At 42.0% G+C, this 25529-nt stretch overlaps 1 protein-coding gene across 3 annotated transcripts; it reads right to left on the minus strand.

Annotated features, from left to right (window-relative positions):
- Positions 1-25417, minus strand: LOC309341241 (coiled-coil domain-containing protein 169-like). Of its 3 annotated transcripts, none has more exons than XR_014156163.1 (9): positions 25223-25416; positions 23030-23112; positions 21892-22002; positions 21742-21782; positions 11186-11284; positions 10944-10997; positions 5376-5452; positions 3242-3331; positions 1-241 (listed from the first exon to the last, which is right to left on the minus strand). XR_014156163.1 is itself a non-coding variant. In XM_081860813.1 (9 exons), exons 1-8 carry the CDS (start codon positions 25291-25293, stop codon positions 3281-3283), a joined length of 582 nt encoding a protein of 193 aa, XP_081716939.1. In that variant the 5' UTR covers positions 25294-25417; the 3' UTR covers positions 1-241; positions 3242-3280. The 3 variants fall into 3 exon arrangements, 2 of the variants coding, with proteins under 2 accessions (XP_081716939.1, XP_081716938.1); XM_081860813.1 differs by having other exon boundaries at positions 3242-3326; positions 25223-25417; XM_081860812.1 differs by lacking the exon at positions 3242-3331.
- Positions 25418-25529: the final 112 nt, after the last annotated feature.

A 25529-nucleotide genomic window follows, 5' to 3' on the forward strand; every position in this document is an offset into this window, starting at 1 on the left:
TTGCTTGTTCCTAAACGTGATTAGGAAGAGGAGCGTTACTTTTAATATAATCTGTATCAAAATAATACTTTGCACTTCACTAAAATTCCTATTGGGAGAAAGGAAGAACAAATGACTAAAAGACCCAGGAATAAGAAATCAGAGCTTCAGTTTCGGAAGATGCTTGACTCCTGCAGTCTTTTTAATTGGTCCTTTCTTTGGGTCCAATATTCGTTGATTTCTTGGAATATTGCACTTTCCTCTGAAACATAAAGAAGGACAAACAGAATTCAGAAAGCACAATTAAACTTGCTCATGTAGCTGCAGAAACTGAAATTGTTTGGCAATCCTTACTACTACTACTAGACACTGCTGTCACTGCTATTATAAAAAATATGGTTGCCTAGATTTTGAAGAGTAAGTAGGCTGCCAAGCTTAAAAAATAGGGTTAATAAATACGTATACCAAATCGGATGTTCTTGGAGACTAATAAGAACACTTTAACAATAATTATTCCCAGTCCATGGTTTCGGAATGATACAATTTATATGATAATCAATAGGATGCTGAACAATTGAACAAAACCCAGAAATGATTAAAGCTGGGAATAACTGGTATCAATTATTTCTTTGTAAGAGACGGAAATTGTTTTCTGTGTGTCCAATTAAGAGTTCTCTGCAGGAACTATCCTCCCTAGAATCAGTGTTCAGTTCTGTGCCCTTACATATACAATTAAGGAAGCTGGCTAGACATATTCTATTATCTTCCCAGGGAATATGCAGCCAACATAAACATAAAGATGAACCCATCAGCATTCTGCATTACTTTCCATTGAAAAGCACTGCTCTGAAGTTGGGTGTTCACAGTTTACATTGTAGAGAAAGGCACCCACCTGACAGAATCTGGGTCAGATTTGTAGGGAGAAAGAGAAATGATTGACCTTACATTTAATTCTGTCATTCAGCACAGCACAAGAGACCCAGAGTTCTCCATACATTTCAGATAACTTGGGAAGGGTCGCCATTCCAAAAGCAAAAGACTGACCCCACCCCATGCCCTCTGTCATACAACAGAGAAATTGCAGTCTTCTCAGTCTAGCTTTTCTTCACACAAAAAACCCATAAGGTAAGATGAGGGGTCATGCATGCTACTCTAAGCTCCTTGGGGAAAGACACAAGTGTAATAATAAAATTAATTCAGACAGTAGTGGGGGTCTCATTCTTAACTCCATGCCATATTCTGGAGGAAGAAAGAAGGAGCAAGAGAAAGAAAGACTCTTGCTGTCTGTCTTTCTCTAAAGTTGGTAGAAAGGCAATGAATATAGGTTATCTCAGGGGTCCTCAACTTTTCAGGGTCAGTGGGCGCTGGTCACAAACTAGTTGCTGTGGGGGTGTGGCATAACACAAAATGGCTGCTGCAGGAAAGAGGCTCAGCCAGTGCAAACAAAAATGAAGCAGGAAGAGCAGTCTCTCATGCACTGTAGATTTTTGAGCGGATATTTAACTGAGACCTTTCATGGGTGCCACAGGAAATACAGGCAGACTACAGTGGTAACTCCTACGTTATCATGATAAAAAATGGCCGCAAGAGTTATGCCCTTGAAATTTTGACTAATAGTTTTCAGTGTAATGAGTGAAAATCACTTGTGGGTTTTCCATCACATGGTATGCTTTTTAAATCGATGAACTAGCACAGTTTGATTCCCGTTTTAGTTGATTAAACTAAAAGCCATCTTACATGGGAATTTTAAACTCTTTTCCTAAAGCTGACTCACTTTTGGCTGACACTGACACAATAGAAAAATGTGGTTTTAGTAGACTGGAGATAAAAGTTTGGTGTCGGGGTAGTTAAAGAACAATGAAAAGATGGATTCCTCCCCCCACCCAATCCCCTTTTCATTATTGGGATTCTAATCTGTGTTAGCGACCACAAATAGAAAAGCAAGAGGTGGCATTTATTCTGAATGAACTGTGTGGGAGACAGATTGTATAAGCTGCTCTTTAAAAGTGAATCATTCAGGAAATCTTCCTCCTACAGTCAGGAAGCTGACTCTGATTGGCCTGTGCATGGTGCTCATAAGCATCATCAAGGTCTATATGTTATATGGAACTTTCCTTATCACTTAAAATACCCCTTACTGTTCTAACAGCAGATTCAGAAGTTTGCCTGAAGAGCGCTATCACTTCCTAAAACACTTCAAATAACTGTCTTCCACATCCTGAGGAAGTTTTCAGGTCAGTCCCTGGGCTGCAGATATTTTTTTAAAAAAATGTTCACATGTACTATACCACCACGCATGCCTGGTGCCCCACCACCATGTGTTGTCTCAAAAAAGAGAGATTCTACATGGATCTAATTATGTGAATTTGTCCATGAAAGCAAAGGACTGGAAAACTAATAGAATTATGGCAGCTGCCATTAAATTAACACAGAAAGAGAAATTAAACATGCTTTATGTGAGATTGTTACCCAGTTATTTAATTACTGCAGAGCTAAAACAAACAAACCATTAATAAATGTGAATGATTAATAGAGTTGTAAGGTAGGTCAGAATCTAAAGAACCATGCAATGAGTCCAGCTAGCCTAAATGAGCTTTTGACTTGTGCTTTTTGAACAGTGGGACTATGGCCACTTCCTCTAGAACAGGCATGTCCAACTGGCTGATCGCAATCTACTGGTCAATCACTCAACATCTTTGGGTCTTCCTCCCCCCAAAAAGCTCAACAACTTTGGTCAATTCAATGGGTAGATCACTGCCAGTTTTTTTTTTAGTGGGAGTATGGGAGTAGACTGCAGTCTCTTGGGAGTTGTACATGCTTGTTCTAGAACCAAGAAAAATTTCACAAGGAATATGTGGTTTGGACTGCTGATTTTCTGTTTCAAGAAAAAAGCCCCAATTCTGTATTAAGTATTATTAATTTCATTTCTACACTGCTTTATATTTTTCTAGAAAATGTCTGTTTACATTATATTAAGACATCAAACAAAACCATCCAAAATAAAATATTACTGAAGAAAGGCAAATATAAAGTATACATTCAAAGCAACATAATTACCAGAAAACTAAAATATCTTAAAGATTTCAAAATAAAACATTACAAAGGAGGTAAACTACAGAACATTTAACACAGCAAAGTTAACCGAAACAAAATTGCCTTCAACATATCAAAAGAAAATGTTACTAAAGGCAGTCAAATATAAAACCTATCTTTATAACAACACAATTAACAAGAAAATAAAATATTATCACAAGCCTAGAACCTATCTGCTGTTGTTGGTGCCAATCCTGCCAATGGTGGTTCATGGCAGGCGGCAGCTATGGAAGCTCAGGCTGGATGACCTGGGTCTGCACTAAGAGACAGCACTAAGTAACTCTTGGGACACTGGCAACAGATATAACTCAGAGCATTTCCTTGTATGAATCATAGAATCATAGAATCATAGAGTTGGAAGAGGCCACAAGGGCCATCGAGTCCAACCCCCTGCCAAGCAGGAAACACCATCAGAGCACTCCTGACATATGGTTGTCAAGCCTCTGCTTAAAGACCTCCAAAGAAGGAGACTCCACCACACTCCTTGGCAGCAAATTCCACTGTCAAAGGTGTCCAGCATTGAGATTATTGTTAGTTGTACTCAGCAGTGCCATATATAGGAGGGGAGTGGCAACAGCACCAGTGAAGCTGCCGCCATCAAGCCAAAGCTCTCTTGACTTTGCCCACCTTGCCCCACACCATCCCTGTCTTGGTGAGTGGCAGCACAGTTGTGGGGAGTGCACAATGGCTGCTCCACCCTGCTCACACACCACTGCTGCTTGTACTGATAGGACCAGAGACCATATTCAAGATGGTTTTCCAGACAATGAATTGTTCATCAAAGCCCGGGGGTGACCACGTAGTGTCTGGCTGATGTTTTCGACTCCCATCAGCCCCAGCATGCATGGCCAATGGCCAGGGATGCTGGAAGCAGTAGTCTACAAGATCTGAAAGGCACCATGTTGGCCACCACTGATCTAAGTTATTAAAGGATGAAATATTGATTTTCACTGAATAATCAGAAGATGTCACCTGCACTAATCCCTTCCTATTATTGTTTTATGCAACTGATATATTTAATTAAAAAGACAAGGCAGTTAATAAGCCCTTAATCTGTGGACTGCCAAACTATAAAGATTATAAAAATGAGACAGCAGGATCTGGTTTTCATAATGGGATACTTTATTCTAGGTTCTATAGTCAATTGTTACTGCAACAATTATTTGTTCTAAATTCAGACTTGGCACACAAGCCCCACACAGCAGAACAGTTTTATATCCTCAGTCCCCTCAAAATGGCTTGGCTCTCTCTGTTCATTATGAACATTTAATAACATGGAAAGCTTTTTGCGGCACCTGTATAATTAAAAGACTGAGTTTGACTTTTACAAATCTACCTGAAGCAATTAGGCTATGGCATAACGCCATGTTAAAATTATCACTGTTATTATATAAACGAGAACTGCACCATCTATAAAATATTAAAGATCAAGTAGAAATTGTTGCTCAGATTTTTCAGCTGGGTGAAACTGGACACGAAGAGGTTGGGATAAGTAGGATAACTGACCGTTTCCCTTAATATTTAAAATAAAAATATGTGCTAGAATCCAAAGAGTTGTACAACCAAACCAGCAAGCCCAAGAAGACTTCTGGCTTTTGTTTTCACTTACATTTCATAAACAAGGAGTAGAAAACACTCAACCCTCCAGGTATTGCTTAACATCATCCATCATCCCTGGTCATGCTTGCTAGGAGTGATGGGAGTTGTAGTTCAGCACTCCTGTCATAAACATTAAGGGCTCATCCACACTCCTGCTTGTTCCATGCCTAGAAAACATGCATCCAAGCAGATTTCCCCTTGCCCTGCTCCTTTCCCAGGAAAAAACTGCACTTCAGTGCTAAATCAGGGCAAACGTCAGGCCAGAGACAACCCCAAATACCATTTGCTCTGACTGAGCACTAAAATGCAGTTTTCCCCAGGGAAAAGCAAAGGAAGTGTGGATAAGCCGTAAGTGATGTGTTACATTTTTTACACTGGAATAAGCCAGCCGTCACCAACCTGGCTTCAGCACATGGTTAACAAAGAGAGAGCTTTACCACAAGCCCTGGTTCAGAGGGCATACTAAACCTTGGCTTAGTTCAGTGTGGCATATGAATAAATAAAAAAGACTGAGGAAGAGCAAAGTGGCTGCAAGCTCGACACCAGGAACCAGCACGTTCACACGGTTTTGGTAAGCTATAATTTGGCTTACCACATGATGCAAACCAGGACAGTGTTGTGTTAATAAAATCGTAAATCTCAACATAGGCTGTCCCAAGTTCCTTAAAACCAAAAGCCAGGTTAAATATATATATATTACTTACCGCATAAGCTGGTCTTCCCTCTTCATTTCTGCTGCATCCATTTTCTGCCTCTCTGACGGTTTCAGTGATCCTGAAATCTGCAGAAGTAAATACGTGTTCATTCCTAATTTTACATGCAAGCTGGAAATGTTACAGACATATTTGGCAGAGATCTGTTAACACAAAGTTGCATGCATGTTGCATGCTATGTTCAGTTTTTTATGACACCTGGTTAAGACAAAATACCATCATTATTTGGTACAGTAAAAATGAGTACGTAAGGACATAACCACATCTCCCTAGAAACCATAATTTCAATCCTGGTTTGCAGGGCAAGCATAAGCACAAGCCTTTTTTGTCAGTTCTGATAACACAGCAAACTACTGCTTGCTTCAAACCAGAACAGGAGTGAGGGAATTGCCAGTATGGTGTACAGTGGTACCTTGGGTTAAGTACTTAATTCGTTCCGGAGGTCCGTTCTTAACCTGAAACTGTTCTTAACCTGAAGCACCACTTTAGCTAATGGGGCCTCCTGCTGCTGCCGCGCCGACAGAGCACGATTTCTGTTCTCATCCTGAAGCAAAGTTCTTAACCCGAGGTAATATTTCTGGGTTAGCGGAGTCTGTAACCAGAAGTGTATGTAACCCGAGGTACCACTGTAGCGGTTAGAGTGTCAGACTGTGGTCTGGAGACAAGAATTTTGTGGAACGGTTGAGGGAGTTGGGTATGTTTAGCCTAGAAAAGAGGAGATTGAGAGGATAGTCATCTTCAAATATCTAAAAGCCTGTTACATGGAAGATGGAGTAAGCTTGTTTTCTCCTGCTCTGCAGACATCTCTGTAGCACAGTTGGTTTGCCAATGACCCGGTGCTGGAAACCAGCTCTTCATATAGCAAGCCCATGGGATCCTGCCATCTTCCATTCTGTGGACATGACCAAGCAAGTCCACAGAATGGAAGATGGCAGGATCCCATGGACGTCATTGAGACAGGAGTACAAACATGCCCGGAATATGGGCTTGGGAGAGCACATCTTTGTTTGAGACTCTATGATGTGATACCCAAAATCTTCCTGACATAGCACATGTGTAGGCATTGAGGTGTCGCTCCTGGTGGCTGCAGTTGCCCATGACTCACTTCCATAAAGCAACCGTGCCCAACATTGCTTTATGGTACTGGACGTTAGCACCACATACTCCCATACCCTTTTGGAGAGGTGAGCCATTGTCATAGCTGCCTTGTCAGTACGCTTGTCCAGCTCAGCATCAATGTGATAAATAGAATATATAAGATAAGGAGGGAGCATGCAAGTCCAGGGCTCCTCAGTTGGAAAAGCCATTCTCAACGCTGGGTATTATGTCTGAAGTAGCCTGAGACAGTGCATGCAGAAAACTTAAGAAAGTGCTATATAAATACTATTGTTTATCAAACAATGAATGAAATCAGCTGCTTGAAACTTCAGTCTTATGCATATGCTTATAATGCCAATAACAACTGACAGCTCCTGCTAGTGGACTGCTGGCCAATGGCATAGGATTGTTTCATTGACAAATCTATTACAATCTGAATCTTAAGAGCACTTGTGCACAAGTGTGCTTTTATTGGTGATCCCAAATAAAGACTACTATTTAAAATCATAACATGATTTTAGACATTATGGTGTTGGAAAGGGGAGGATATGCTTGTGTTGTTTTAAAACATCTGCTTTCTAGTTTACATGCTTTTTTAGTAATTGTATTGTATAATTTCCAAACTGTCCTTTAGCAATGAAATCTACAAACTCTATTTGGATCTCAGAGGCTACAGCAAATACTACTAGAGCTGTATACATTGCTTCTGCCATCTAAAACATGGAAAAATTCAAAGGGAAATCTTACTGACTTTCAAAAGGACATAGGGGATGCCTGACTTTTTCTGGATTGCAGCAACAGTTTCCAAAGATGCTTAACCTAAGTTTTGCTGAATAGGAAGCTAGGTGCCCATGAGTGAACACATACCTCCTATTTGTTCCTTTCCTTTCTTTCTCTCCATTCTCCTTAAACGGTGTATGTGTTATAAACAAAAATGCATCATTATTAGCTAGCCAAACAAGGCAAAGTTGTTCTTCAGCAATGGCACCTCATTCCAGAAGACACAGATAATTATAGAGAGTGAACCATATGCCTGCTGCTTAAATACATGGAAACATGGCTAATTGCAGCCTTCCCTTTTCTCTGCACTGATACACAATGAACTGAGCGACAGTTGTTTGTTTGTAGTAGAGGCAAAGCATCACGCCAAGCTACTACTTTGAATACTATTTAAGGAATAATTTTCTTCAAACAATATAAGGAGACTCTTTCCAAACTATATATACATCAGCAGCAGCAGCCTTGCTGACTTGACTTCATGCCAGGAAATATTGCTAAGGTACTTCCCAAGCTACAGTAACTTCCAAAAAATTATGATTTATCCATTGCTCCTGAAAGACAAGGAACTCTGGGTGCACCTCCAAAATGCTTACAGTAATTCAAGGCTACTAAGAGAGCTGGAATTTGTCATATATAATCCAATTCACTCTTGATTACTAAAGGAGTCTAAAAAATGTGATACTTTGCACCTAAAAGTCAAAATGCAGCACATCAATCCATGTGGCATGCTGAACCAAATATTGGGTTATGGGGCTACCAAATCCTCCTCAAATGGGTTGGGGAAAGATGACACTTCCAATAGCAGTCGTAATATGAATCTAGGATTGCAGAATACAGGCTTCATTTTTGTGTGTGCACACTATGAATGTATATATGTAATAACTGCCATATGTGAGAGAAACAGGGAGTATGCTCCATTCTGAGACACTCGATATTTTTTAGTCACTCAGCTGGGTATTCACAGGCATGTTCACATATAATTGGAAAGATTTTGTTTAAAAAGCAGCCTATATATATAATATTTTAAATAAATGCTAAATCTATTTAGCAGCCTGAACCAGGGAAGGCACACCAACAGGGCTGGCCAAGGGAAATCTATTTGAAGGCAGCTTGATGCCAAAGCAGGGCGCTCACGTAAATGCCTGAACTACAACAGCTTCCTTCTGAAAAGTTCATTAAAATAATACTGAAACTCATCAGGTTGCCTGTGATGTCCATTTCCAGCTCCAATTCAAAGTGCTGTTTTTGACCCTGAATGAGCCACATTATATAAAGGACCATCTCCAATATGAATTTGCCTGCCAATTAAAATCATCATCGATTGGGGAAGGGCTCTGCAGAGCATCTGCTTTGCATGCATAAGGCCCCAGGCCTAATCCAAAGCATCTGTAGGTAGGTCTGCCTGAAGTTCTGGATAGCCACTGCCAGATGGAATAATGGTCTGATTTGGTACAGTATATGACAGCTTCCCACTTTCATGTCTCCACAGATCCTTTTCCTACTTGTGGTTTTGGAAGCTAACATATTGGCAAGAGAGTCTTTTCTGGTAGCACCCAAACTATGAAACTCCTTCACTAGACATCCTCACTTGGTACCTACATAGCTATATTTGAGGCATCAGGAGAAGACCATCCTGTCCTCCTGGGTTCTTGTGGTATTTTAGATATACAGTGGTGCCCCGCAAGACGAACGCCTCGCAAGACGGAAAACCCGCTAGACGAAAGGGTTTTCCGTTTTGGAGGCGCTTCGCAAAACGAATTTCCCTATGGGCTTCCTTCGCAAGACGAAAGCCCATAGGGAAATCTCCGGGACAGCGGGGAAGCGCAGCGCGTCTTCCCCACTGTCCTTGGACCTCCTCCGAAGGCTGGCGGTGGGGCGGAGAAACCCCCTCCCGCCGCCAGCCTTGGGAAGGCTGCTCCGAAGGCTGGCAGCGGGAGGAGGTCTCTCCGCCCCACCGCCAGCCTTGGGAAGGCTGCTCCGAAGGCTGGCGGTGGGGCGGAGAGACCTCCTCCCGCCGCCAGCCTTGGGGTGGCTGCTCCGAAGGCTGGCGGTGGGGCGGAGAAACCCCCTCCCGCCGCCAGCCTTGGGAAGGCTGCTCCGAAGGCTGGTGGCGGGAGGAGGTCTCTCCGCCCCACCGGCAGCCTTGGGAAGGCTGCTCCGAAGGCTGGCGGTGGGGCGGAGAGACCTCCTCCCGCCGCCAGCTTTCGGATGGCTGCTCCGAAGGCTGGAGGTGGGGCGGAGAGACCTCCTCCCGCCGCCAGCCTTCGGAAGGCTGCTCCGAAGGCTGGAGGTGGGGCGGAGAGACCTCCTCCCGCCGCCAGCCTTCGGATGGCTGTCCTGAAGACTTGCGGTGGGAGGAGGGTTTTCCTTCCCACCGCCAACTTTCAGAATGCTGTTCTGAATGTTGGCGTGGGGAGGAAAAACCCTCCTCCCACCGCAAGCCCCGGGAACAGAAGAGAAGCGCTGCGCGCCTTCCCCTCTGTTCCCGTACCTGTTCTGAAGGCTTGCGGTGGGGAGAAAAGCCCTTCTCCGCACCGCCAGCCTGGCAAGCGGTCTTCATAGGAACGCATTAATTGATTTTCAATGCATTCCTATGGGAAACCGTGCTTCGCAAGACGAAAAACTCGCAAGAAGAAAAAACTTGCGGAACGAATTAATTTCGTCTTGCGAGGCACCACTGTATTACTGCTTTCAAGTGCTGTTCTTATAATGCTGACTTTTGCAGTTTTATGTTTTGCAGTTGTTTTATTATGCCACTGAGTCTGAATCCAACCTATAATACAATGGCTGAACTTGAAACCAATTGAAATGAATGGGACACATCAGGTGCAATCTGAACTCCACTCACCTGAGACTAAGCCCCAATGAATACAACAGGACTGACCTGTGAGTAGACATAGTTAGGATTGTTAATCTGCTATGTTTTTGTATGGATTTGTTTTGTAAGCTACTTTGAGGAAAATTAAGGCAGCATAACAGACATATTATTTTAACAGAGTAACATATTCAGTAACTTTTTTTTAGACAGGAGACTGGCAGGCCCCCAGGTAATTTTAGTTATCAGGCTTAGCAGACTGGAAAAAATGTATTTAAAAATGGGATACTTCATCATCTTTCCTCCTTCCAAACAGTCAAGTCTTTGGAATATTTTGTAAAGGACTGGAAGTCTTTGCATTTCAAAGTTTAATTAAACTCAAGTAATGAGCCAACAAAAGCCACTGGTTACTCAAAGGCAAAGATCTAGTCAGGACTGATGTAGAAAACGAAAATATGTAACTGAAGATCTTCCACCTTATGATGATATCAAAGTGGTACAAAGGCTTATTTTTAATAGAATTGCAGCTGGGGGAGAAAGAAGTAATATGTAGAGAACCTGTCTGCCAGCAGTAAAACTTAATGCAGTATAGAAATGAGGCTGCTGCTGGTGGAACAAAGTAGTCAATTGGCTGTCAAGGGTGGAAGCACAGATTCAACCATTTAATTCGACATGGGCAAAAAGATGGCAAGAGTGATTAACATCCCTTTCTAGCATTCCAGCTGAGTCAGACTTAGCTTTGCAGAGTTTTCTGGCTTGGAGGCAAATCAGCTTAAAATAGAGAAGAAAAGTCCAGCGGGAAAAGAGTAATGATCAGCTTAGGATAAAATGTTTTCTCATCAGGCTACAGAGATTTTTGGACTTACTTGTGAAATCACGGCTAAGTATGCACGACGTTCATCATTAGCTTTATGGTAAGCCTAAATTCCAAAACAACAGATAAGTAGTTACAACAGAAGAACAGACAAAAGATTAAAGAAAAGCATAGCTCAGGATTTATTTATATATTCATTCTTGTATTCTTTTCATCAGTGTTGTAAACAACATATTCAACAACAAATAAAAACTTCTAAAGTATTTGTGGTGCTGGTTATGGCAAAATACAAACCTTTGCTTCTTGTTCCAATCGAAGCTCGTAATCTTTCAGTTGGTTCTGCAGACTTCTCTTCTCTTCTCCCAGTTGTTGAAGAAATTGATTTAAAGAATCCTGCCATTAGGTACAAAATAAAATAGAATAAAATCAACAGATTTATACATAGTTTCTTGTTATTTCACTAACTGAAAAAAGAAGATGACAATTTCTACCATCCTGAATTTATGGGTGTGCACTTTTAATGCTTAGCAATTGCGGTCACTGTTCTTCCTGCTGTTTATTAGTCTCCTGCTGACTTGCCCAAAAAGATGAAGACAAGAAAAAACAGGCCATATGTTGCTATCAGTTCTGCACTGTAAAGTTTCAATGTCTTAATGAGATGCTTGCAGCTCACTTTGATTCTTGTCCTCTCCCAACTGAGCAAATTGTGTTTTCTGTAACTCCAGTTTAGGTAAATGCCGTGGGTAGGAAAGATCATGGTTCAGTTGCACAGACCTACTTACAAGCTTCTTGCTGATTTGGCAGCATCGTTTTCAGTACCATTTACATAATTCTGTGTCAGTTCTCCACCGCCTTCAAAAGTCTTAGGCACTGGTCCAGTTCAGACACAATGGAAAACTATGGCTTCCTGCTACTTGAACAAGTTGTAGGAAGCCTTCAGCTTATGCATTTCCTCTTCCTCTCTTGTTCACCAGAGGAGGGGAGTAGAAACCTCCACTTGGTTTTAAAACAACCACGGTTCCCTGTGATGTCCAACGTGATGGAATTACAGTTAGTTTAAACTATAGTTTGAAAACAAGGCAGGCTCCAAAACTTGCAAGTTCAGACATCATCAGAACCTTACTGGGCTTAAAACTGGAAGAAAAAAACTTTTGAGCTCCACCTTGCAGTCATGAAAGAGGAGAGGAAAGTGTATGTGAACCAGAAGCTTGCCCCAGCTCATTCACACTGTAGAAAACCATGGATTGCCATTACATGTCCAGGTAGGGTTGGGAAAGACCGCTTTCTAAAACCCTGGAGAGCTTCTGCCACTCAGTGCCAACCAAGGTGGTGAATCTCTGGCCCACGGTTCTAATTAGGCCCATCAGCCTTTTCCATTTGACCTGCAAACCATTTCAGTCAAGCCTATGCAAAGGCAGCTTGTGCCTGAAAAATCTTACGCAAAGCACTATGAAAGATACTGCTCTGAAAGTTCTTCACAAGAAAGCCTCCTGTGTAACCTCCAATCTCAACATTTTAAAATGAAGAGGAAGATGTTTGTGTGTCATAAAGGTCCAGATTATAAAGCAATATGGCCACTCCATTATCACCGTGGAAACAGGTAGGAATCAGCTTATGCAAAATGCATCCCGACAATGCTCTCCTATACAGATCTCTTAGAAGGAAGCTCCATTACGTTCAGCGGGACTTACTTTATGTAAATGTGTTTAGGACTGCACTCTTACTAGCCAAAGAGTAAGGCCCATTGTACAAAGTGGGACTTACTTCTGAGTAAGCAAGCTTCAGATTGCACTGAAAATTTTTCACTGTGATGGGACTACTGCAAGAAGCTCATTGCAGAAATTCTTGCAAGTTCTATGGAGTCAGGTATTGTACAGGTTATATGGGGGGGGGGGAGAGAAGGTAAACAGCATATAGTAAGAAGAGCTATTTGGATATGATCATTAAAAAATACATCACACTAGTTCCACAATAGAGCTGTCCATTTTTTAGCTTGCTGAGAGAAGTATTCTTTTTATATAAAAAAAAACCCCAGAGAGCACAGTTTACAGAGAAGTGAACAAAAGTGGCATGTTATTAAAAAAATGCTGACATATTACAATAAATCCCCTGCTGGTTTTGAAGTCAAAAACTGACACCAGAGCCACAGACTGCAAGACGAATTCTCCCATAGCTGGGTAGCTGACTGTTAACTTTAATCTTCTCTAGAGGAAGTAACACACAGCATGGAAAGATAAAAAACTACTTTTTCTTCTTGAATAAACACCAAAGTCATGCATGCATCTTTCATTTATGGATGATTCTCTCTCGAATGAAGAACCTCCACCATTGATATACTAGAGCCTAGAAAACCAGTAGATCTGAATGGCAGTGGATTTAAGTCAAACTAATTGGATCTATGCAGAAAAAGGATAACTAACATTTAGGAACTCCTGTTCTCATATCAACTTGCCTGTCTGACTTTGGTCATCCCCATCAGTAGTCCAGGGCCTTTTATGCTGTGACACCCTGCCTGTACAATCTTCTTCCCCTCCAAGCTCATTTGGCTCCTACTCTGGTAACTTCAGGCACCAGGCAAAGTCTGTTCCCAGGCCTTTCACTCAGTAGTTTTTAGTATTGTAATAGATTTTGTGAAGTTGCTTGTTGTTATTTTAGGATTTTTAAAATAGTTTCTTTTTTGTCATATAAACCAACAGTTGATCACTGTCATGGAGAGAATGTTGGTCAATTCATATGTGTGTTTGTTCCATGTCAGTTACAGATAGGTAGCCGTGTTGGTCTGCCATAGTCAAAACAAAACAAATTCCTTCCAGTAGCACCTTAAAGACCAACTAAGTCAGTTCTTGGTATGAGCTTTCGTGTGCATGCACACTTCTTCAGATACACTGAAACAGAAGTTTCCAGACCCTTCTATATAGTGAGAAGGTGGGGAGGGGTATTACTCAGAAGGGTGGTGGGAATGGGTGATTGGCAGATAGCTGTGATGAGCCTGTTGACGACTCTTAACGACTGCAATAGGTCTTACAGGAAAAAGCAAGGGGTGAAAAGGTGAAAAATGGCTTTGTCATGTATAATGAGATAAGAATCCAAGGTCTTTGTTCAGACCAGGTTTGTCCATGGTTTTAAGTTTGGTGATAAGTTGTAATTCAGCAGCTTCTCTTTCCAGTCTTTGTAGTAAAACAGCTCAAAGATCTCAAAGTAGCTGTTTTACTACAAAGGAATTTCAGAAATAGACTGGAAAGAGAAGCTGCTGAATTACAACTTATCACCAAACTTAAAACCATGGACAAACCTGGTCTGAACAAAGACCTTGGATTCTTATCTCATTATACATGACAAAGCCATTTTTCACCTTTTCACCCCTTGCTTTTTCCTGTAAGACCTATTGCAGTCGTTAAGAGTCGTCAACAGGCTCATCACAGCTATCTGCCAATCACCCATTCCCACCACCCTTCTGAGTAATACCCCTCCCCACCTTCTCACTATATAGAAGGGTCTGGAAACTTCTGTTTCAGTGTATCTGAAGAAGTGTGCATGCACACGAAAGCTCATACCAAGAACTGACTTTACTGGAAGGAATTTGTTTTGTTTTGTTCCATGTCAGTTTTGCATGTGTTCAATCATTAGTTTGTTCTGTCTCATTTCCTGTGGATTTTTTAAATGCATGAAATCTTTCTTATAAATCATGCACATTTTTCTTCGTACTCTCCCCTAAAGTATGCAGAAATGTATGTTTTTCTATACATTTTTCCTTAAAATCTGTAATTTATGCATTTCTGTACACATTTACATGTAAAATATGCATTTTTGCACCAAAACTGTATCATAAATACACAGAAGTGTATTGTCAACAAAATCTGATTGTCAACCCATGCTCCACACAGCATATAAATCTGGGAACTCTGAAATAGGTTGCAGTTTAAAATGTAGGCTGAATGAAATTTCCTTCTATTCTTGATTCAGAGTGTGTGTGTGTGGGGGGAGAATCCCTAAAACAAATGTGTTTTCTCCCCAAAGCAAATGGGAAAAAGAAATCTTTGTAGTGCAGGCAGAATGACAACTTGTCAGGAGCTATAAGCCTCATCTGTCATACAACTCTCCTGGGTTTTGCGAAGGCGAACTGTGAACTAAACAAATATTTACCAGTGAGTATCCCAATTTTGCTTCAGATACAAGAAACAATCACTAAAAGAGCTGATGAGTAAACCAAAGAACAAATACAGTGGTACCTCGGGTTACATACGCTTCAGGTTACAGACTCCGCTAACCCAGAAATAGTGCTTTAGGTTAAGAACTTTGCTTCAGGATGAGAACAGAAATCGTGCTCCGGCAGAGCGGCAGCAGCAGGAGGCCCCATTAGCTAAAGTGGTACTTCAGGTTAAGAACAGTTCCAGGTTAAGTACGGACCTCCGGAACAAATTAAGTACCCGAGGTACCACTGTAATATTATTTTGTAATCCAAAATGTTACCAATGTAACTGCCATTTGAAGTAGCCTACTCCTTTGTTGAGTAATTGGTGAAGATATGAAAGAACATCACATTCTGCAATGAGATACTCTTTTTGCATTGGAGAAGCATCAAGATGCACCAGTAAAATGGAGCCTTTTTACTTAATGTATTTTACGCTTTCCTCCTATTGCAAATAACAGGCAAGGATGGAGAGGTGATTCTGACTGGGACTGCTATGGAGGTGGGCAGGATTAAAGCCTCTTTTTTCATCTCCTCAAACATCATAGTCGTGGTTTGAGTTCGACTTCCCTGCACCCAACTATTTATTCTGTAATAATCAGCTACCCAAGTGCAAGCAACTATGTGACAGACATCATGGCTAATTTGCTCCTGAGAGAAAGAAAGAGCTATAGGAGCTTTAAGCTAAAGCTTTCTAGGGGTACAAAACTGCCTTCTTTGCCCAGCAGATGTAGGACTGTTGAATTTGCTGCTGGTAAATGGGTTAGGCTGTGTGCCTCCGCCTTTGTTCACCTTGTGTATTTATAAATAAACTCAAATTATTACAGAAATGCCTTAAGTCTCCACTGAGATCTTTCTCCAAAGGAAACCAAACTGGAGTAATGGCTGCCCTTGGAATGCCTCGGTACTCAGGGAAGTGGGGAATACATAACTGTACAATCACGTGTATGTTGACTTCCAAGTGAGTCCCACTATGTTCAATAGAGCTTACTCCCAGATAGGGACAGAGCAGGATGGAGGAGAGAGAAATATGCAAGCCTACCTAATTTGCACTTCCCAAAACAATTTGCAAACCAAAATGCAGCAAGCTGTTCTTCAAAATTTGTACTTCTCCAAATTTTGCAATGCTGTTCTCCAACCAAAAAAATACATAAGTGTATAAAGGATAAAGTATACACAAAAATGTATATATTCATGAAAACAATGTATAAAAGTGCTTCAGATGAGGGGAAATTGCTCACAAAATGTGTATATTAGGCAAAACTACATTAAAAATATGCATATCACATGGCATGTGTACAAAATTTCATGCAGGTGTTGTTTTTTAAATCACAAAGTGATATGGAAAGGGTGAACTGAAGTTAAGATTTGGAAAAAGGAACACTGAGAGAAACTGAAATTGAAAGATTTATCAATTCATCCTAGGTAAGTGTGCAAAAGATTACAAACTAAAAGGCTGTGGAGCATCATAATTTGGTGGGCTGCTCCTTTGATTTCATATCTTATTTTTGGCATTTAGCAAAGTCTCAGGTTTCAGAAGACAATTGCCTCATCAGATCCTTGTTTCTCCACTTCTGCAGTATTGCTGGTTTAACCATTATTCAACTGTTTTATGTGGCTGCAGGCAGCCTCTGGTTTTTTAAAGCCACTAACATACACAGTAATCACATTCTGGATAATATAGCATATTGCACAATTAGCAATGCAAGTAGCGTTTCTAATTAATTAGTCCCTTGTATTCAAAATGCATTTTAAGCCCCTTCTCAAAGGACTGCAAATTTGTTTTCCCCAAAATTTGGCATATCAACTGCTGAGCTAGTGACATTTATTTTAATCTCAATTCCCTTTTACTTTCTCCATCGGGTAGAGGCCCAGATGTGATGTATTTGTTTGACATGTTGTGGAAATGACAACCACTGTGAAGCCCCTGTAAGCTAGTCAACCTGCCATTTGAAACTGAATGCAAATATCCATCTGAAAGAGAACAACATTCCCTCCTTCAAAAGCCAATAGGTGGTCTCTATCAGCTGGCTTAAGGACATATTTTAACATTATAAGCCACAACTGTGACGCTCATGGATGCCAGCACTTAGATTTGCAACCAATTAGTGAAAATAAATTAAGACTAGAGAGGCTGCATTTTAATTTATTTATTTATTTTGCTACTGTAACAAAAGTCCCATTGCACCTATATGGAATTATTTATACTGTACGCATGATGGTGCTTGTGGTAAAACTGACAACATGGCTACTCTTCAATTAAACATAAACCACACAAATACAATGGGCACAACACAGCCAATGCTAGAGCAATTTTAAGCCTCCTGTAATCACTGAAACCAATGGGACTGCAAGGTGGCTATCATTACCTGAATTGTGATCAATAAGTAAAATATCTCACTAACCTATGTCAGGAGCTAAAAGACTCTGAAACTAGGGACCTAAAAGCCTGGACCATATTTAAATATGAAGTGCCCCCTGGTGGCTAATTTTAAATTTTACAATCAGGTTTATTGAATAAACCTATACAGTGGAACCTCGTGTTACATGCCAACCCGAACGCTGCGGGTTATGAGCACCGCTAACCTGGAAGTAGATGCCCCTTGTTGCGAACTTTGCCCCGGGATGCGAGCGGAAATCACACGCCAGCAGCACGGCAGCAGCGGGAGGCGCCATTAGTGAAAGCGTGCCTCATGTTATGAGAAGTTTTGGATTACAAACAGACCTCCGGAACGGATTAAGTTCGTAACCGGAGGTACCATTGTATTACTTCAGCCATTCTTAACTAGTTGTTTTTCCTAGGATATACCCCAGAACACACTAGGAAGGCCTGCTTCACTCTGCAACATGCAATTGCCAGTGGGAGCATCATGCCCTTAGTTAAGACTTCAATTCAGAGTTTTATCATGGGAAAATCAGTGCCAAGTTGAGGGGGCACAAAATTGAGAAGATCCATAATTGAGAAGATCCATTTGTGGGCACCAAATCTTGGCCTTGCACATAGCTCCATAGTACAAAAGATTGCCAAAGTCCATCCCTGGTCTCACCCAGTAAAAAGACATTCCCAAAATGTCATGTGATGTCTGCTGTGATGCTGTGAGGAAATTATTCTCAATTTCAAAATAAGTTGTAGTGCCAATACTCACATGAATCTGAAAAGAAGGATGCTTTTCCTGGCAAGTGGGAGTTTTCCTGTAAGTCAACTTGCTCATAAAAAATGACATCCATATCAGCAAACTGGAATTTTTCCTTACAAGTACATTGGCATGCTCTTGTGATCTCTTATTTGCCCTTTTCTGCACAAATATGCCCACATTTACTCAGGTGCAATTCCTGCTGAATTCAGTGGAGCCTACTCCCAGGTAAATTAAGTTAGGAGTGCAGTCTTAGCGCCCCTCTACTACTCTCTGCATATGCATATGACACACATGGAAGGACTAGAAATACCACAGCCCTATGCTTCGACTTGCTGGCATCATTCTCCACAGCCATCCTCCTTCATCTTGATAATATAAGATCCCTGTTGGATGAGGCTAATGGCCCATTTAGTCCAGCATTCTGATCTTACAGACACCAACCAGGTGGGAAACTTGCTAACAAGACCCAAGTACAAACATAGAAACTTGAATTCAGAATCACTACTGTCTCTGAATCTTGAAACCCAAGTTCTGTAGCTTCCCATAGGAAAACTGGTATGGATGAAGGGTTACAGAATGAATGATATCCACTATAAATTACATCATGTATCCCAGCTTCCTCAATTGTTCCCAACAGAAATGTTGCTAAGATGGTATCACAACTACATGTATCATACTTATGAAAGTCCTGCAATTTTCACCAGTGTATTTGCCTATCAGGATCTTTCTATAACCGTAGGTTGCTGTCATGCAGGTATTGTCACCATGGCAGAAGCAGAGGAAGGCCACCTCTGCTAAAAAAATAATTTCTGAAGAATTTTTTTGTTTATTTCCTGAAATCTCTTTTGATGAAAGGATGCTGGCTTCCTAATTTTGAAGAAAGCAAAATTCACAGTGCATGATGATTCCAGTGAATTGCATTTTGATTGCTTCATAATTGTTGCCAGTATAAAATAAAGCACATGGGGCACTAACAAATGTGCCAATGAAACAGAGCTGACAGCAGGGATGCCGCTGAGCTGCCACTTGATTTTAGGGAGCAGTTTCAATATCTACCTTGAAATGTAAAGATACAGATTCTCCTTGTACGTTACACCTTTCAGTTCTATCCTACTGCATCTAATCATGTTCATTGGTTCTACTCCACCACCACTCTGGGGAAGAAACCAAGCTCAAAAGATATACTTAGAAACACCATTATACATAGATAACAATGGACTGTAAAAGGCACAGAGAAAAAAACAACTCTCAGAAAGATGTCTCTTTGACAGAGCAAACAGAGTGACCTTTAGCAGCAATTGCACACTGAAAATTCAATTTGCTCCTGCATTTGTCATCCAACCATTTTCATTACCATTAAAAATTCTACTTTGATTTCAGTATGCCTGTCCCCATGATACCTAAAAACCTATTTTTTATTATTACCTTATTACTTTAACTCAAGCATATTAACCTTTGCAGGCTAAACAAAGCTGTAGGGGAAAGCCAAGTTCTGGTAGAATAGCCTATTCTAATTTGCTTCTCTTCTTATAAACGATGGTCACTGGCTTCAGTTTGATTAGGAAAGGGGTCAACTAAAATAAGTTATCTTAGAGAAAGCTCAGGAAAAATTGCTTCTCCCTTAAGAGTTCTAAATTAACTAATAACGTTGCCATACTATCTTAAATTGGCTTAAAATGTCATCTGTTCTAAGTCCAAGATCTGCAGCTGACAAGGTGCAAAGCAATCACTGTCCAAAAGATTTGGCAGTGGGATGTTTAAGGCTCCAGGGACCAATCCCTGTGATACTCCCAAACCTATGAAGTAGTACAGTCCTAGAGTTTATCTAACCAAGATCTGAACACCCTTTCTAACCTTGCCCAAGTCAAAAGCAGAGGATTTTCTAAATGGTTCTGCCAGCTCTTCATTTAGCCTATGCTAACCTTGGACTTCAGCGAAAGCATTTGAAACAAAAGCAAGCAAGCAAGCAAGCAAGCAAGCAAGCAAGCAAGCAAGCAAGCAAGCAAGCAAACAAAAGACAATACTTCATCCCACACCTCCAGTATTAAATGCAAATATTGTAACCTTTGTGAGAAACATTTTTTCTCATATTATTTTAAAGTATTACAAAAATACAAACAGGCAAATGTGTCTTCCAAAGCAGGTCATTTGAGGCGTTTCCCTGGCTTCTCTAATCTCTAATTTAGGGTTAGGGGTGAAAAGTTCCTGATTGCATATGTGGCAGGAGTCCAAGTTTAATGCATGTTCATAGCATTTTGCAGTCATTGTATCACTGAAGTTTATTCCAGATTGTCATAGGTGGAGAAACTGACTACTCTGGATACTGGAATTCAGTGGATTCTTAATGAGACTGCACCCCCCCCCCGCTCCCCCCCGCATCACATTAGCAGTTAGGGTTAGCTTCTCACCAAGGAAGCCCAGGCAGCTGCTACCACAAAGAGCACTTATAAAATAAAGCACAAAGAGCACTTATAAAATAAAGCACATGGGGCACTAACAAATGTGCCAATTGGCATGCTAGCTGTGACCCGCTCTAGAGAGTACAGATCATGCAACTTCCAGACTAGACTGCTCTGATTTGCTTTACATGGGGCTACCTTTGCAGATGGTTCAGAAATTACAGAATGCAGCCATGTATTAGTTGAGACGAGGAGATTAGATCATGTTTTGCTGATACTCCATCTGCTGCACTAGTTGCCAGTGTGTTTCCAAGCCATATTCAAGGTGCTGATGATGACCTTTAAAGCCAAATAGTTTGGGACCAAGTTATCTTAGGGACAGCATGCACCCACATCAGTCGAACTATGCCTTAAGATCTGACCTTTTAACATGCTCACCAGCAAAATCTATCAGGATGGTGAACACAAGAAACATGACTCTCTCTGCAGCATCCCTGCCCTCTGGCATTCAATTCTAGAGGAAGTTAGGGAGACTCCTTCTTTGATTTTGTTAAAATAATGTTTAGAGACTAAGGTGAGACGCCAGATGTTAGTTGGAAATTAGGCCATTTGTCCAGTGCTGGTTTTAGTTGTCAAATTTTATTGATAAGGGTATTGGGAATTTGTGAAACGATTGTTCTAAAAACAGTATATAAGTCTCTTAAACAAATAGGCCAGCAGGATATCCCCACCACCCAGCAATGCATGAAGAAGTCCTAAGAAACAGGGTTTATTCTCAGCATTTGCCAATGCATTATAAAGCCAATTTGTACACAGATCAGTGATCACATATGACTGCCTCACCATATGCTGGGTGCCGACTCATGCAGGCTTTTCCTACAGCCATCATGGGAACAGTCCAAAAGAGGCTGGGGTGGTTAAAAAGCACAACAATTCAATGGTAAAAGCCAGCAATTATTTAAGCCAAACCACTCCTCGATGAAATGCTACAAGGCAGAATGAGAGGGGAGTAGATGTGTCTCAAGATTACCAATCTATCTGTAATATAAAACATACATTTCCTTATATAGTAGAATATAGTAAAACTACTAGACATTTGTTCAGTTAAAATGCCACCATACTTACCACATGCATTTGATCAAAGGAGCGAACAGATGCCAATCTGTCTACAAATAAGGAAAAAATGCAATGAGCCTTCTGATCAACAATATGCAAGCACAGAGAATGTTTGTGAGTAATAGCTGTCAATGCCAAACAAAAAATCTTAAGCCATACCTGTTGGGCTTTCATGAACTTGCTCCATTTTCCCCTGGAGAAGGCCAATTTGCCTTTCTAACTGTCTGTTCAATTCTATTTGGGTTTCATATCTGGTTTTCCATTCATTGTCTTAAAGGAAAAATAAAATGCAATTCAGTATGATTCATTTAAGGTTAACAATGGTTTGTTTTAAACTCTGAGAAATTTGCTAAAATATTCATCTGCAGCACAAACTGACAAGGCTACCAAAATCCATAACATGCTAGAACAACATCTCATAGGTTCTTAGTCCACAGGGCAGCAAAATGCAGAAGGAATGAAGCACCTGATAGGGGGAAATACTTCTTTCCCTGCTAAAAACTGAGAAGGTTGACTGTTCATTGGCAGAGGATGCTTAATGGTTTTGGTACCAGAGCAAGTGAGCTGTTGTCCCCACACATTGGAAACCTGAATCCAATTTCATCTTACAGATGGCGGGCAGAATCCATTTGCTGGGAAGATGGGCCAGCTGATGTCTCTTTCTGGTAGCTAATTGTTAAGACATGGGTTGGCAACATGGGGCCTCCAGATGTTGCTTGACTACAACTCCCATCAGCTCTGACCATGGACCATTAAGATATTTCCTAATAGAGATTTCTTGAGTGTTTGCAATGGGAAAATCATCAGAGCTTGTGTGTGTGTGTGTGTGTGCGTAAGTGAGGAGAGAACAGCACCACTTGTGAGCTTCTTTGGAACATGCAGGTAAGAGGCAGAATTAGAGAGTGTATGTGTGAACATGTGCTAAGTATTGGGCCTGAAGCACCTTGTCATGCAGGGGCTTTCTAGAGAACTGATGTGTATTGGTGTATCTGCTGTCTTGGAACTGCTGTCTCTGCCCCCACTTTTGCTGAATATTCATAAAAGAAATATTACAAAAATCCTGTGCTTTTTCCTCCAAAAGAACCCCAAACCCACTTCCTGCTGTTCCTGCAGCTTCTTGCTACTCATGGAAGTGAGAAAAATGCAACAGTATGCTTTGATCAGCATGCACAGCTGGCACTTAAAAGGCAATTTAATATCAATGCCTGAAGCTCTTGTTGTGTTTACTTTGTAATTAGATGTACAACATCATGGGCTTTTTATTACATTTGCAGAAGGCTAGAATTTAGTCTCTTACCTTCATCCTCAACACTGTTAAGTCTTTTCTCCAGTTCTGCTACTGTATTTTTCATTTCGAATACTGAGAGTTCTAGCACTTCTCTGTAATGTGGAAATAACATATAGTTACATAATTTAGAACCTTCTAATAGACAAGGGGAAGGGAATGTTTTTCAGCCCAAGGGATGCACACAATGGTGCGTGGGCTCAGAAGCAAAAGTGGATGGACAACAGGTGTGACTGTTATCTTTGTACAAAAGGCTACATTCCACCCACAAGAACCAGAGGTTTCTACATCACTCACCCACACCCACACCTTCACTCCCAATCCAGGCAAGGAAGAGACATTATCATGGTTCTAGGACACATTCCAGCCAGGAGCAGCAGCACTAAAGGAGGATGCAGAGCAGACTTCATAAGGGCTGCGGCTTGGTGAAAGGGGTCATGGCTTGGGGAGAGTCCAAAGGCCAGATACAGAGGGTTGCATTTGGCTGACAGGCCAGATGCGTACAGAATACAACATACCGTATTTTTCGCTCTATAGGACGCACTTTCCCCTCTCCAAAACAGCTGCCTGCAGCCCAAAGCCCAGGGAGCGAGGCGCTGTGCACCCCGGGCTTTGGGCAGCTCTCCGCAAGCCTGCGGAGCCTGGCGGGAGTTCCCGCTGGGTTCCCAAGGCTTGCGGATAGCAGCCTGCTGTCCCCGCAGCCCTCTGTCTCGCTGTTCCAGCTTTGGGATGGCTGTGCAAAGCCTCCACAGGGAGGCGGAGTGAAGACACCCCGCCGCCCTGCAGAGGCTACAAAGGATGTCCCCGAAGCCTCAAGCCTTTGGAGTACAGCAGTGCTCCAAAGGCTTCAGGGATCTTTGAGGCTGGCGGTGGGGGAAAGCAGTGCTTCCCCCCACCGCCAGCCCCACAAGCTGGGAGGGGCAGCGGCAAGGCCTGCTCTTGAACGCACCTTGAATGCACCTTGTTTTTGAGGGGGAGAACAAGAGAAAAAATTTTTTTTTTCCTATTCTCCCCCTCCTATGGTCCGGTGCGTCCTATGGTGCGTCCATAGAGTGCTCCGGTGTGTCCTATGGTGCTCCAATAGAGCTGAAAATACGGTATATGATAACTGGGGGGTTTTACACTGAGGAACACATCCTCATAAGGTACCATTCAAAACTCCTGTGACTGCGTTTTGAACTAGTTGCCGTTTCCCAACCATATTCAAGGTCAGCCCAGTCTAGTGTGTGTTGCGGTATTCTAGATGCATGATTCTGGTGGGGTGGTATTATATTTCTGCAAGCACATGGAGCTGCTTCTCTCATATCGTTTCCTTCATTCCAATCCCACTCCCAGTGTCTCCACACCTTGGAACCCTACTTAACTAGAATGCAGCATGTATTTAACATTTATAACCCACCCTTCCATAACAATGCTTTAGCATGGGTTATAACATATCAAAAATAACCCAAAAGGCACCTGAGTGTTGTGATGTACAGTGTACTTTGGTTTCACAGAAGACATAGGATAACAATGGCATCTGGCATACTGAATTCACCCAAAAACAGTTAGTGATAGCAACATGAAAAAATGAGCTCCAGTCACAAATAAGCTGACGGCCAAGTTCCCACGGATGACACTATGCTCTAACCTCCACATGATTTCAGGCGGTGTGGCCTCTTGTGAAGGCAGAAGCCAAAGACACCACCCATCGATGTTCTAACATGGAACATTTAATTAAAAACTGTGCAACTGATGTCACTGGTGAGATTTGCCGAGCTTATAATTGGCCAAGCATGCTACGCAATCCGTTTGGAAGTGTTGGATTCAAGACTCTCCTCTTTGGTAAACCCAGCAGGTCCTTCAGGGAGGCAGAAGCCATTATTCCCCTCCCTCTCCGTCTCCCTCTTGTCTCCCGATAGAGGTATTCCTACTGTTCTACCTTGAAGGGCTGTTGTTGGTAAGGCCCATGAATACAAACGAAGCCCTTCGACACTCCAGCTAAAATATCATTATTAATACAGGGCGCAGAAGGGGACACCGTGTGTGAGAGCACACGTAGAAAAGTAGTTTCTTCAAGCAGTCAAACAATTATTAATTATTATTATTATTATTATTATTAGGGTGGACTCTGGCGCTCCTGCCAGTCAGAAACGAGGCGCGGCGTAACAATGCGCCCCTTCTGCGCGGGGCTCTGCGCAGCGCTGCTGGGCGGAGGAGACTCACTTCATCTGCTTCTCCTGCCCCAGATCCAGCACGAGCCCCTCGAAGTCCGGCAGCTCGCCGCCTTCTCCCATGGCGCCTCCCTCCCTTCCCTCAGCCGCACTGCGTCTCCGTCGCCTTGGAGCGAGAAGACAGCGGGCGGGGCGGGGGCGGAGAAAGGAACGCTGGGGCGAACACGTGACAGTAACGGTCGCCCGCGTGCTTTATTGTCCACCTCGCGGCGCCCATCGTGTTGGCGCTCTCTCTCTCTCGGGTTTACGTCAGCGTGCGGCCGATCGGGAGAGGGCGCCGTCGCCGCTCAGGGGAAGGC

Source organism: Podarcis erhardii (genome assembly GCF_964252035.2).
Source record: "Podarcis erhardii genome assembly, chromosome: 4".
In the NCBI taxonomy this organism is placed as follows: domain Eukaryota; kingdom Metazoa; phylum Chordata; class Lepidosauria; order Squamata; family Lacertidae; genus Podarcis; species Podarcis erhardii.

Bases quoted from the DNA above. Each gene is read 5' to 3' on its own strand.
- LOC309341241 (XM_081860812.1), bottom strand. From the start codon at position 25,293: ATGGGAGAAGGCGGCGAGCTGCCGGACTTCGAGGGGCTCGTGCTGGAT. The intron at 22,003-23,029 runs GTAAGAGACTAA...TTTTCCTTTAAG, and splicing joins TAACAGTGTTGAGGATGAAG to ACAATGAATGGAAAACCAGA. The intron at 11,285-21,741 runs GTAAGTATGGTG...ACCTAATGGCAG, and splicing joins CCTTTGATCAAATGCATGTG to GATTCTTTAAATCAATTTCT.